The sequence below is a fragment of the Pseudophryne corroboree genome, chromosome 4 (assembly GCF_028390025.1).
Source record: "Pseudophryne corroboree isolate aPseCor3 chromosome 4, aPseCor3.hap2, whole genome shotgun sequence".
Lineage (NCBI taxonomy): Eukaryota > Metazoa > Chordata > Amphibia > Anura > Myobatrachidae > Pseudophryne > Pseudophryne corroboree.
This window is the reverse complement of record NC_086447.1, coordinates 200,380,101-200,395,148: the sequence shown is the minus strand read 5'-3', so window position 1 is coordinate 200,395,148 and position 15,048 is coordinate 200,380,101. Positions and strand designations below refer to the sequence as shown.

Below are 15,048 nucleotides of genomic sequence, written 5' to 3'. Positions count from 1 at the left end.
GGTAAATACTGGCTGCTTTATTTTTACACTACAAATTAGATTGAACACACCACACCCAAATCTTACTCTCTCTACACATGTTAAATCTGCCCCCCCCCCCCCCCTGCAGTGCACATGGGCCCTCATTCCGAGTTGTTCGCTCGCAAGCTGCTTTTAGCAGCTTTGCACACGCTAAGCCGCCGCTTACTGGGAGTGAATCTTAGCATAGTAAAATTGCGAACAAAAGATTAGCAGAATTGCGAATAGACACTTCTTAGCAGTTTCTGAGTAGCTCCACACTTACTCGGCATCTGCGATCAGTTCAGTCAGTTTCGTTCCTGGTTTGACGTCACAAACACACCCAGCGTTCGCCCAGACACTCCTCCGTTTCTCCAGCCACTCCCGCGGTTTTCCCAGAAACTGTAGCGTTTTTTCACACACTCCCATAAAACGGACAGTTTCCGCCCAGAAACACCCACTTCCTGTCAATCACACTACGATCACCAGAACCAAAAAAAAACCTTGTAATGCCGTGAGTAAAATACCTAACTGCATAGCAAATTTACTTGGCGCAGTCGCACTGCGGACATTGCGCATGCGCATTAGCGACTAATCGCTCCGTTTCGAAAAAAAATAATAATGAGCGAACAACTCGGAATGACCACCATGGTTTTGCCCAACTGCTAACAAAATTCCTGCTGCGATCAATTTGGAATTACCCCCTATATACCGTGCTGAAATAATCTAATACATTTGGTGGGACTACCCTAAACTTGAACTACCGCAAAGTATTAGTAAGGCAGAGCCACTGTGTGTTCTGTAGGAGGATGTGCAGGTGATCACTTCATGACATTTCTGTATAAGATTATTTACATAACAGAGTGTGCATATTTCATCATTTCATTTCGGTCTGTGCTATATTGCACTGTAGTGCGTTTTACTGTCCTATGAAGGAGTGTTTGTATGATAGAGACTGCATGTGTAGGTGTCATGTATTTGTCCTGATGCAGCTCTGTAATGAAAGTGGTATCACAGACAGGTCCAAACAGAAGGAAACTGAGCTGGGAAGTGCAGAGCAGGACTGTATCCAGCCCATCAAGCTGACTCTGCGCCCAAAGCTGTACTGTAGTCAGGTAAGTAAGTAGTAATTTATGTACAGTACATACATGCCGACATCCTGGCTGCCCTCTCTGGGAGAGAGCAACCAGGTCGGCTCAGCAGGGGGGCGGGGCAGGGTTATGACACGCATAGGGGGCGGGGTGGAGGCAGAACAGTGGCGGGCGGAGGCAGAACAGGGGTGCTGGGTTATCGCGGCACATAATTTAAGCCATGCCCTCTGCTATGTAATGCCGCGATTACCGGCATTATACAGCAGGGGGCGTTGCTATGATGATGCGATTCAGCAAGAATCGCGTCATTGACTGCCCGGACCGCCCACTTTACTCACTAAGTGGGCGGCCGGGCAGGGGGGAGACTTGCCTGCTCTTCCGGGGGGCCGGGAGGGTTACTTGATTTTCGTTGGGGGGGGGGGGGGGGGGCGGGCAGGCTGCGGCACTTGCGTGACATCACACGCAGCGGTTGCGACCCGGGCAGCGAAGAGGTTACTCCTCAAATGCAAAAGCATTGCCGCTGTGCGATGCTTTTGCCATGCGGGGTGGACTAGCCCTGTGCTGGGCGTCCCCCCACATGTCTGAGTGCCTGATCGTAGTTGTGCTAAATTTAGCACAGCTACGATCAACTCGGCATGACCCCCATTATCAGAAACAAGGCTAAAACCTGTTGGATTTGTCCGTGCTGCCGACAAAACATGTGGATCCATGGCTATTCCGCCGATCCACGTGTTTTTGGAAAAAAAAACAGGGGGGTTGAATAGGTTGGAACAGTTTTCGACCTTAAAAAGTTGGAAACTGACTTCTTTCCAACAAGACTGCAGTTTCCGACTACAATTGAATACAGCCCATAGTGGAAGGGATATGGTTCACCTACCAAATGGAGTTCATTTCCAGTATAGCTGACAGTAAGGCTGCTATCTTCTCCTCCACCTGGTCTCTGTGGCTGTCCTTCCACAGTGTTCCCCAACCTATATATATTGGGCTATAACTCTATAGCCTCCTACTGTATAGTTTATCCCTACCGGCCACTGCTCCTCCTGTGATAATGAATATGTTCAATGAATAGATGTATGCCGTATTATTGTTTTCTTGATGTTGTATTTATCTGTTTTTGTCCAATTTATTGTTCTTGGCATCATCAACCTGTGATTAAGATAAGCTTGGATGTATTGTCAACCCTTCCCTCCTTCCCATTTTGCCTTCTGTCAATCCTTTCCCTCCATCCCATTTATTTATTTACTTACTTATGTTGTCGGAAAATAGGATTTTAATTACCTACTGGTAAATACTTTTCTCGTAATCCATAAGGGATATTGGGGGAGTCTAGTACGATGGGGTATAGACGGGGTCCAAAGAAGCCGGTGCATTTTAAATTTCTTCAACTGGGTGTGCTGGCTCCTTTCCTCTATGCCCCCTCCCACAGGCAGTTATAGGTAAAATAGTGCCCGAAGGAGAAGGAGCAAACAACAATGAGTGGTGAGATTTACACACCAGCACACCACTAACAGAAAATGACCAGCAACGGCTGGTAACAAAACAGCAATGGCTGAACAGGTAACCATAGAAAAGAGAACCTGCAGAAAAGTCAACTCACTGAAGCGGGCGCCCAATATCCCTTATGGACTATAAGAAAAGGATTTACCAGTAGGTTATTAAAATCCTGTTTTCTCTAGCATCCATAAGGGATATTGGGAGAATCTAATATGATGGAGACGTCCCAAAGCTTCCAGAATGGGTGGGAATGTGCAGTGACGTCTGCAGGACCACCTGCCCAAACTGGGAATCTTCTTTAGCCAGGGTATCAAATCTGCAGAATTTCACAAAGGTGTTCTTCCCCGACCAGGTAGCAGCTCGGCATAGTTGCAAGGCCAAGAATCAACGGGCAGCCCCCACGACCTTGTAGAGTGGGCCTTCAGAGACTGTGGAACAGGCAAGGCTGCCGACACATAAGCCTGTTGGATAGTAAGCCTAAGCCAATGAGCAATGGATTGCTTAGAAGCAGGGCAACCCTTTTTCTGCGCATCATATAGCATGAACAAGGAATCTGTCTTTCTGATCTGAGCCGTTTTCTTGACATAGATCTTCAAGGCTCACACAGCATCCAATGCCTCCGGAGGAGCAGAAGTGCCAGAACTGGACGGATCCACAATAATTTGATTCAAGTGGAATGCAGAGACGACCTTCGGCAGGAACAGCTGCCTAGTCCTGAGCTCTACTCTGTTCTCATAAAAGTAGGGGTTTTTAGACGATAAGGCCCCCAATTCTGAAACACGCCTAGCAGAAGCCAGAGCCAATAACATCACCTTCTTCCATGTGAGGTACTTGTCTTCTACCGTCATCAGAGGTTCACACCATGAGGACTGTAGAAATTCCATTCACTACATTCAAGTCCCAGGGTGCCGTGGGTGGCACAAAAGGAGGTTGAATGTGAAGCACCCCTTGCAAGAAGGTCTGAACTTCTGGCAATAATGCCAATTTCTTCTGGAAGAAGATTGAGAGAGCTGAAATCTGGACCTTTATTGAACCCAGACATAAGCCCTTATCCACACGAGCCTGCAGAAAACGGAAGAAACGTCCCAAGTGAAACTCCGCAGGCAGATACGTGCGGCCCTCGCACCAAGAGACATATCTCCTCCAGATATGATGATAGTGTTTTGACGTCATAGGTTTCCTGGCCTGCACCATGGTAGCAATAACCTTTTTGGAAAGGCCCTTGTGAGCTAGGATGTTCCACTCAACCTCCATGCCGTCAAACGAAGCCGCCGTAAGTCCAGGTAGATGAACGGTCCTTGTTGAAGAAGATCTATTCTCAGTGGCAGAGGCTAAGGGTCTTCGACGGACATGTCCAGAAGATCCGCTTACCAAGCCCTCCGAGGCCAATCTGGGGCAATCAAAATTGCCTGGACTCCTTTTTTTCTGATATGCTTGAGCACCCTTGGGAGCAATGGAATCAGAGGAAACAGGTAGACCAGCCGGTAAGGCCACGGCAACGTCAATGCATCTACTGCCCTCGCCTGAGGGTCCCTGGTTCGTGAGCAATATCAACGAAGCTTCTAGTTGAGTCAAGAAGCCATCATGTCTGTTTGTGGGCAGCCCCACCGGTCAATGATCTGCTGAAACACCTAATGGTGAAGCCCCCACTCTCCCAGGTGGAGATTGTGACGACTCATTAAGTCCGCTTCCCAGTTGTCTACTCACGGAATGAAGACTGCGGACATTGCTCTTGCATATCTTTCTGCCCAGAGGAGTATCTTTGACACCTCTCACATGCAGGCCCTGCTTTTTGTCCCTCATTGTCGATTGATGTACGCCACTGCTGTGGTGTTGTCTGACTGTACCTGGATCGCGTGATCCCTGAGCAGAGGAGAGGCCTGAAGCAGAGCATTGTAGATCACCCTGAAGTTCCAGAATGTTGATCGGAAGGAGGGCTTCGTGGGCTGACCACCTGCCCTGGAACTGATAGCCCTGGGTGTCAGCTACCCATCCTCTCTGACTCGCATCCGTCATGAGGAGGAACACTTTTTGGGCCATAGTATCCAGCAACATTCCCAGGAACAGGAGCCTCTGAGTTGGTTTCCAGGTGGGATTTCTGTAAATTGAGGATCCACCCATGGTGTGACGGAAGCTGGATAGTGTGGTCTATTATATGGAGCAATAAAAGCTCCCTGGATCTTGCTTTTATCAGGAGATCGACAACATTGACCCCCTGGACCCGGAGTTGGAACATCATCTCCACCATCACCTTCGTGAACACCCTCGGAGCTGTGGACAGGCCAAAGGGTAACGCCTGGAACTGGTAATGATCGTTCAACAAGGTAAACCTCAGGTAAGCCTGATGAGGTGGCCAAATCAGGATATGGAGATAGGCGTCTTTTATATCCAGGGAGACCATGAACTCCCATTCTTCCAGGCCTGCAATCACTGCTCGCAAGGATTCCATCTTAAACTTGAAAACCTTTAGATAAGGGTTCAAGGATTTTAGATTCAAAATGGGCCTTAACCCTTTCCCTGTTGTTGCAATGGCACTGGAACAATTACTTGGGATTGGACCAATTTTAGGATGGACTGTTGCAGCGTAACACGCGTTTACTTCAAAGCTGGTAAGCTTGATTTAAAAAAATCGTTTGGGAGCAGCACTGTTGAACTCCAACTAGTAGCCCTGAGAAATTAGGTCCTTGACCCAGGAATCCTGGCAGGAACTTTCCCAGATGCAGTTGAAGAGAAGCAGCCAAGCTCCCACCTCGAGATCCCCTCAGGGTGTGTGGGCACTGTCATGCTGAGACCTTAGTGGAAGATGCACTGGTGTTCTCCTGAGAACCAGCGATCGCAAGGACTGGTTAGACGGCCCCGGGTAGTAACGTCTAGCCGGCTGGGCCCCAGAGGGGAGAAACGTGGATTTCCCCGCAGTAACTTTAGACATCCACGTATACAATTCCACCCTGAAGAGCCATTCCCCCGAAAAGTGGAGAGACTCGACACTGCACTTGGATTCTGGGTCCACTATCCACTGACGCAACCACAAAGCCCTGCGCCGACACTGCCATAGCAATAGTCCTAGTGTTAATATTGCCTATCTCCTTGAGAGAGTCACAAAGGACACGTGCAGTGTCCTGAATGTGCTTCAGGAGAGTCACTATAGTGACCATGGGCATATCCCCCGAGTGGCCCTGAATCTAAGTAGCCCATGTATGAATGGCATGAGTCATCCAGCAACCTCCTATGACCGGTCTTTGTGACATACCCGCTGCTGTGTAGATAGACTTCAGTGTAGTCTCTATCTTCCTATCCCCAGGGTCCTTTATGGTGAAGGCGCCCAGGGTTGGAAGTACCGCCTTTTTAGATAGGCATGAGACTGATACGTCCACAGCCGGGGGTTCTTCCCAGAATTTTCTGCCTTCAGGAGCAAATGGAAAGTGTGTAAAAACCGTTTTGACACTTGGAGCCAAATGTAATAGAGTGAGAGTTTCAAAAAGTGAGAGATTTGGTAAAGGTTTGCAGTTTTTTTTAAAGTGGCAATAATTTACACAGCAAGATCAATCTGGTTTTGCGGTGTAAATGATTGCCACTTTAAAAAAAAACCTAAAAAACGTTACCAAATCTCTCACTTTGTGAAACTCTCACTCTATTACATTTGGCCCCTGGTATTTTTTTGTATCTGGATTTTTCCAGGCTAACTTAAATAGGTCATCTAACTCTGCAAAATCAGGAAAAGTGACACTAAGCTTGTTTTGTGTGAAGAAAAATGACTGCTGTGTCACAGCGTTGTCTAGAGGGAGTTTTAACACGTCCCGTATAGCTAAACTGAGGGGTTCAATACCCTGTACAGAAGGGGAATCCCAAGTAACGGGATCCAATTCCTCCCCCTCCTCCTGTATTTCCTCATCTGAATCTGAGAGTAAAGCAGGTAACTCACGTTTAAGTGGTCCTGAATTAGAGAGAGGGGGGGGGGGGGGCTGTGGAACCTCTGCCCTAGCAGCTAGGTCTGCAACAGCCTGCTGCAGTTGTTGCGTTTTTTGAGCATTAGCAGTGAGCTGTGAGGACATATCTGACATCATGGTTTTTATGGCACCTAGCCAGGAAGGCTCTTGACCCTTCCCCACAGTCCCCTCACTGAGCTGTGAGCACTGACTACATTGTTCACATGATATTGAATATCGTAGAGGGAGAGAATCAGGTGTGACAGTGACAATTGGTGTTTTACCATGTTTACAGTAAACAACACTCATATACAGATACACACAGACAAGTAATATAATAGCAAGCCTGCTCTTACTGTATGTGAGAGAGAGACAGACAGAGAGAAGGGACCAGCACACCCAAGCTAAACAGCCCCAGTGAGGCTGCAAGCTGATATATCATGGTGAAACACAGGTGTTTTTTTTCCTTTTCAGGACACAGATTGTGTACAATAGCGGCTCTCCCCCTTTGCTACACCCCTGTACCAGTTTTCCTGCGTATCCTGAGTGTCTGGAGGAGCTGTGTGTGCCTGCTGCAGCTGTAAGCAGAGGAATGTGCCAAAACGCCGCTGGTCCCGCACTGAGGAAGCACCGCCCCTGTAATGGCGCTGGAGTTTCAATAATCTTTATACTGGCAAAAGTCTCCCTGTGAGTATAATACATCACACAAGTGCTAGTTTTAACCACCGCTGCCAGTGTACACAGGGGAGCTATAGCGGGTCCCCCCTAGCAGGGCCCCCGGTTTGTACTCACCACTGATGTCACCTTCAGGCTACTGTTAGGGGTGTGTGGCGTTCTGCGATTGTGACAGCCATGGAGCAGTGCCCCGCTGTACAACAACCTCTCAGGACTGTGGTCCTGCAGCGGGGAAGCGGCTCTGACACCTCGCAAGGCCGGTGACTGCCCCCCCCCCCCTCCATCTCCCATGGTGTAGGTATGCTGTTGCCCAAACGGGTGTAGTACGGTATGCCGGCGCTCGGGCTCCCGGCGACCAGCATACCGGCGCCGGGAGCACGACCGCCGGCATACCGACTGCGAGGCGAGCGCAAAGGAGCCCCTTACGGGCTCGCTGCGCTCGCCACGCTGTGGGCACGCCACACTATTTTATTCTCCCTCCAGGGGGGTCGTGGACCCCCACGAGGGAGAATAGCTGTCGGTATGCCGGGTGTCGGGATTCCGGCGCCGATATACTGTGCGCCGGGATCCCGATATTCGGCATACTGAAGACCACCCGCCCAAACAGCATACCGAAAATAACAAAGATTTAAAAGAAACTGAAGAAAACTCTCTGGAGCTCCAGAGTGAGCATCCTCTCCTGAGGGCACTTTTTCTAAACTGCCTGTGGGAGGGGGCATAGAGGGGATGAGCCAGCACACTCAGTTGAAGAAATTTAAAGTGCACCGGCTACTTTGGAACCCGTCTATACCACATCGTACTAGATTCCCCCAATATCACTTATGGATGCTAGAGAAATATCTACAATAAAAATTTGATACGTATAATGATGCTGTGTTGTTTGCAGTAAGTCTGAAGGGACTGGGGGGACATCCCGAGTTGTTCACTCGCTGCTGTTTTTTGCAGCGCAGTGAACAGGTTACTACTGCGTATGCACTGCAATGCGCAGGCGTATCGTACGGGTACAAAGCGGATCGTTGCTGGGCGATGGATTTAACAACTAATCCATTCGCACAGCCGATCGCAAGGTGATTGACAGGAAGAGGGCGTTTATGGGTGGCAACTGACCGTTTTCAGGGAGTGTTTGGAAAAACGCAGGCGTGTCCAAGAGTTTGCAGGGCGGGTGTCTGACGTCAATTCCGGGACCAAAAAGACTGAAGTGATCGCAAGGGTTGAGTAAGTTCAGAGCTACTCAGAAACTGCAAAAAACGTTTTCGTTCCGCTCGGCTGCACACGCGTTCGCACACTTGCAAAGCGAAAGTACACTCCCCCGTGGGCGGCGACTATGCGCTTGCATGGCTGCTAAAAGTAGCTAGCGAACGATCAACTCGGAATGAGGGCCAGGGTACGGGTACCCTGGCAGTCCGGATACCGGCGGTCCGAATACCGAAACTGTCATACCAACTCACATAACCTAACACTTTTCTCAAACTAAATTAACCCTACCCCTTACCCTTCCGCTAACCTTTTTAGATCAATAGATGAGGAAAGTAGGAATAGCTCAGCTGGGACAACACCGATGGGACTGACCTAAAAGAATTAACTGTAATATCTTTTGTTCACAGCTGAGTTTGACTTCAAATTAATTCTAAAAAGTAGATTTATTGAAAGGGACATTTATACTAACTGTGATCTGATGGAATTGCATTATATTATCATATTATAGCAGCAGTACAAAACAGTAAGAACAGGTAGGACAGTGCCGCACAGAGCTGGAGGACAGCATACTGTACCTAGTGGTATGCTGCCACTTGGAGGCAGTATCTGCTACCACCAAGATGAAGGGGGGTAAAAAAAAAACATGAGGTAGGGAGGCATACCTCCTGACTTCTTGAAAATGTCATTTGGGACCCTGCCATGTGCTGAGGGCACTTGCGTTCATTTAGGGGGATGGCCTAGTGTTAGGGGGTATGGCTTTGTGAGAATAGCCCCCATTTTTGGCATGCCCAGTGCTCTAGGAGCTGCTGGCCATGCCGATGGTTCCTCTCTCCATGGAATAGCAGCCGTGCACATGCAAACAGCATCTATTCATCACTGCTCAGATAAGCAGAGCAGCGTAGGAGAGTGGGCCTCCCAACTCCCCCACCCCCATCATGGGAGACTGCAGCCCGTGGGTAGGACTGTGAGACAGTATCTGAAAAACTGGACCGTCCCTCCAAAATAGCGACAGTTGGGAGGTACGGGGAAGACAATATTCTTAGTCTGTGGAGTTAAAGAAAGTGATGGAAGTTCCAAGAAGAGATGGAAGAGAAACAGTTTTAGATGAGAGAGGGTGGTGTGGGAGATTTGTGTATCATCAGCACAAAGCTGGTATTGTAGACTGAGGGAGAGATGTATCAAACCTTAGAGATGGATTACGTGAAGTTGTCCATAGCATCCAAGCAGCTTCTAGCTATCATTTATCTAGCCAGTCTGTAAAATGACAGAGGTTGTTGTTATGGCCAGCTTATCCACTTTATCTCTCTCTAAGGTTTTCTACATCCCCCCTTGAATGTGCTGATGAGATCACAAGGAGAGAAGGTATAGAGAGAGAAGAGGACAAGGACTGATCCTTAGAGATCATCAGGAGAGGAGGTGTAGAGATAGAAGAGGACAGGGACTGATCCTTAGAGATCATCAGGAGAGGAGGTGTAGAGAGAGAAGAGGACAAGGACTGATCCTTAGAGATCATCAGGAGAGGAGGTGTAGAGAGAGAAGAGGACAAGGACTGATCCTTAGAGATCATCAGGAGAGGAGGTGTAAAGAGAGAAGAGGACAGGTGTAGAGAGAGAAGAGGACAGGGACTGATCCTTAGAGATCATCAGGAGAGGAGGTGTAGAGTGAGAAGAGGACAAGGACTGATCCTTAGAGATCATCAGTAGAGGAGGTGTAGAGAGAGAAGAGGACAAGGACTGATCCGTAGAGATCATCAGGAGAGGAGGTGTAGAGAGAGAAGATGGCCAAGGCCAGATCCTTAGAGAACTACAACTTAAAGAAAAGAGGGGAAAGGTAGAGTTAGAGGTAGACACAGAGAAGGAGAGATTAGAAAAGTAGAAGGACAACCATGAGAGGGCCGTGTCACCAAGTACAGGCATAGTGGGTTTGAAATAGAATAGGGTGGTCAACTGTAAAAGGACGCTGGCTGGTTCATGTTATGCTTCACCTTCCGGATATTGATGCATTTGGCAATATTGAATCCCCCATAGAAAGCTCATTTTGAAAGAGCTACTTGGACCCCGTCTGACTTCCTGTTATTCAATTCTTCAGTCTTTGGTACTCCTGTGCCTAGTACCACATTTTCATAAGTCATTCCAGTCTTTGGTAAATCTATATCTTGTGCCTTGGTACCATAAGCCATTCCTGTCGTTAGTACTCCTGTGCCTCATGCCTCATTACCCACTCCTGCCTATTGTACCCTTGTGCCTCCTTACCATAAACGGGCCAGTTACATCTGGTACTTACTGGGACAGCCGAGATCTGCATGGTGTCAGAAGAGAAATCCATAAATTCTTTGCGGTCTCCCCACCTCTGTAGTTATCAGTATTAATCCAGATTGGCTTTTTTTTTTAAAGATCATTTTCATCCTCGAGGATTCCTGATATGTAGTATTGGGGGGGGGGGGGGGGGGGGGAAGGGGGGAAGGGAGGAAGGGGGGGGGGTATTGTTCCAAATCTCCCTCTGTTACTCAACAGTTATTCTCGTCTGGGAAATATACAACCTTTAATGGAAGGTAGCAGGTTTCTTACTTAATAACTATCTTCAAAATCAGGCTTCCAATGGCCTTTTGAAAACTGGAATAAGTTTTTCAGCCCTGTTCTATGTATTATTAGCCTTATCGAGATTCATGTAGTTAACCTCGCAAACTGTACTTCCCAAGGAGCCTCAGGGCTGCTGAATAAGTGCATTTACATTCTGGTTCTACCTGCTTCTCCAGCGCTTTGTGCCAAAGTAGGTGCTGGGCAGAAGGCTGTAATGAAGACAATGACGCATTAACTAGCATAGAGCTAATATAGAACTTTCAGGTGTCTTGGTCTTCTGCCCTCCCTACCTGTGATTATGCTATTTGAAGTTTATTTTGTTATGAAGGAAGTGCTGCCATGTTCATCTCCTTATATGTAATTGGGTGGGATACATCAATCAGTATTTTGAGGTCAAACCTCCCAAAAATGCAGTCTTCATAGGTTTGGCCACTTATCGCATGTGCACCAAGCTCCAGAATGTGATACACATATTCACATTTACCATTAAGAGAGAAATCCAACTGGATCCCCTCAGCATCCCCATGGCGTGTGTGTCATATGACCCATGTGCAGACAGACTCCCGGGTCCTAACCCAGTAGTCCCAACACCGCAAAGGACAGCTCTCATTTTGTGAGCTGTCCTTTGCTGAAATCTTCATGCATACGAGATTCACACTGTGATATGTCATGCATCCTGCACACAATAACTGTTATGCTCCCCACAGTGATATACGTTCACAGACCTTGTGTCACGATCCGGGTATCTGGACGCCATTACTTACCCTTCAGATGCCTCCTAAGGCTGGCTCAGCGTTCCAGGACCGGATCCCGCTGTTCCTGAGTTTCCACATGCAGAATGTCAGAGTGGTGATTTCATCAGCCGCGGCCTCCGCTGTGCCCGCGTGGTTAAATGTGCGCTTGTCAGTCTGGCGTCTCCTGTCTCCTGTGGCCGGCGTCGCCATTACTGTTTCAATTCTCACATGGATTACAAACCAAACTTCCCTCCAAGTGTCTGCATGGGCGCAGCCATCTTGGATTTTGTCATCTGAGCATTTCCACCAATCTGCTGTCTGTATTGTTGATTTGCATAATTGCCTAGCCAACCCCTTCCTTGCTGCAGGTATAAGTAAGCTGTGCCTGAGCAAGGAAGGCGTCAGTGCTTTGGTTGTCTAACCTAGTTCCAGTTTGTCTCTCTCCTGTGGTTGTCTTCCAGGTTCCAGCTCCTGTCTCCAGACTTCTGCTATAGAGACCCGCACCAGCATTCCATCTGCGGTGTAGCCTGACTCTCCGATCCATTCTGGACTCACCTGTTTCCAGTTACAACAATCACCTGCTTCCAGCCCAGCTTCCAGCAGTGTACAGCTTCTCTTAAAGGGCCGGTGTCCTTTCTGCAGTTTACCACTCTCCACCGGTATTATTATTTCACCGCTCTCAAACTCCAAACTTCATCAATCACCTGCTTCCAGCCCAGCTTCCAGCAGTGTACAGCTTCTCTTAAAGGGCCGGTGTCCTTTCTGCAGTTTACCACTCTCCACCGGTATTATTATTTCACCGCTCTCAAACTTCATCAATCACCTGCTTCCAGCCCAGCTTCCAGCAGTGTACAGCTTCTCTTAAAGGGCCGGTGTCCTTTCTGCAGTTTACCACTCTCCACCGGTATTATTATTTCACCGCTCTTAAACTCCAAACTTCATTATTATTTCATCGCTCTCAAGTTCGTTTATTATTTAACTGGTTCCAGCCAGTATCCACTCCGTACCAACAACAGTCTGGTTCCAGCCAGTATCCACAGCAGCCGTTTTATCTTCAGCAACCCAGCCTTTCCTGGAACACCAGCTGGTACGATCCTGGGTTCTCTCCATTGCTACAGTCAGGTCTGGTAAGGACTTTCCAACTAGAAGATTATAAGAACTGTCTCACTCTACCAGTGCCTGTGGACCTTGCCACCCTGTAGTACCCAGGAATTGTATTTATCCTCTGTTGACTTTTATGTTTCCTTTACTGCTGCTGTGTTACGGAGTTTGTCATAATAAACATCATTGACTTTTATCCTGGTTGTCGTGGTCACGCCTTCGGGCAGTTATTCTACATGTTACTTACATGTCTAGGGGTCTGATACAACCTCCCAGGTTCCGTTACATCTCAGCCCCTACAACTGAGGCTGCCTCCCGTCAGCTCAGGCCCTCAGTTGTGACAGTAAGCACTGACCTAATGAATCCAGCCGGAGACCAGGATCAAGCGGCCAGGCCAATGCAAGAACTGGCAGCCCGACTTGAACATCAGGAGGCTGCACAGGGCCACATCATCCGCTGTCTCCAGGATCTCTCTACACGGCTGGATGGGATTCAAATGACCCTCCGTGGACCTGGCACGTCCGGTGCGTCCACTACAGTGACACCAGCTGTAACCCCACCCACCTTACCCATTTCCAGTCCACATCTTCATCTTCCAACGCCAGCAAAATTTGATGGATCTCCAAGGTTCTGCAGGGGATTTCTCAATCAATGTGAAATTCACTTTGAGCTTCTACCTGGCAATTTCTTCAGTGACCGTACCAAAATTGCCTATATCATCTCCCTTCTCAGTGGCTCAGCCCTTGACTGGGTATCACCTTTATGGGAGAAGTCTGATCCCCTGCTATCCTCCTATACTGACTTTGTAGCTACATTCAGGCGTATCTTCGACGAGCCAGGCCGGATAACATCTGCTTCATCTGAGATTCTCTGTTTACGCCAGGGAACACGTACTGTGGGACAGTATCTTATACAGTTTAAAATCCTGGCATCCGAACTGGCATGGAACGACGAGGCCCTGTATGCTGCATTCTGGCATGGCTTATCAGAACGCATCAAGGATGAGTTAGCTACCAGAGACTTGCCCTCTAAGTTGGATGAGCTAATTTCTCTTTGCACGAAGGTTGATCTACGTTTCAGAGAGAGAGCAACTGAGCGAGGAAGATCATCTACTCCTAAATCTTCTGCTCCTCCTCCTCGTCAACCATCTCCATCCAAGGATGAGCCTATGCAAATTAGTCGTTCTCGTCTATCTCCCGCTGAGCGCCGAAGACGTCTCTCTGAGTCTCTCTGTCTCTACTGTGCAGCTCCGTCGCACACTATCAATGCCTGTCCCAAACGTCCGGGAAACTCCAGATCCTAGCTCGCCAAGGAGAGGGCCGGCTAGGAGTAATGATCTCCTCTCCATCTCCTCATGACTGTAACCTCCCAGTGTCGCTCCAAATTGCTCAACGTTACAGGAACGTCATTGCCCTCCTTGATTCCGGAGCAGCTGGGAATTTCATAACCGAAGCTTATGTTAAACGGTGGTCCCTACCCACCGATAGACTGTCCTCGTCCATCTCTTTGACTGCCGTGGATGGCAGCAAGATTTTTGACGCAGTCATTTCCTTAAGGACTCTTCCAGTTCGTCTGAGAGTGGGAGTTCTTCATTCTGAGTATATTTCTTTTTTAGTGATTCCAAGAGCCACACATCCAGTGGTTTTAGGCCTTCCATGGCTCCGTCTCCACAACCCATCAATTGACTGGACGACTACGCAAATACTGGCATGGGGTCCCTCCTGTGCTGAGACTTGTTTAGCCAAAGTTCTTCCTGTTTGTTCTTCCTTCCCCAGGTCATCTGATGTTCCGCCTCCTCCATATCAAGACTTCACGGACGTGTTCAGTAAAGCCTCTGCTGATATCCTTCCTCCTCATAGAGAATGGGACTGCCCAATCGACCTCATTCCAGGGAAGGTTCCACCGCGAGGCCGAACTTATCCGTTGTCTCTGCCTGAGACACACTCCATGGAAGAGTACATCAAAGAGAACCTGGTAAGGGTTTCATCCGACCATCTTCTTCTCCAGCCGGCGCAGGCTTCTTCTTCGTTAAGAAGAAAGACGGTGGTCTGCGTCCGTGCATCGACTACAGAGGTCTGAACGACATTACCGTCAAGAACCGATACCCTTTACCCCTGATTACCGAGCTCTTTGATAGAGTTAGTGGTGCAACTATTTTCACAAAGCTGGACTTGAGGGGTGCCTACAATCTCATCCGAATCCGTGAGGGTGACGAGTGGAAGACCGCCTTTAACACCCGTGACGGACATTATGA

General features: G+C 48.5%; 1 protein-coding gene across 1 annotated transcript in view; it reads left to right on the top strand.

Moving 5' to 3' along the window:
• Nucleotides 1–15,048, top strand: part of LOC134909180 (autoimmune regulator-like) — a 154,910-nt gene that overhangs the window by 83,235 nt on the left and 56,627 nt on the right. The window contains exon 6 of the mRNA XM_063915752.1: nt 1,015–1,112. Within this exon, the coding sequence (XP_063771822.1) occupies nt 1,015–1,112 (98 nt within the window). The remainder of the gene's footprint in view (nt 1–1,014; nt 1,113–15,048) is intronic.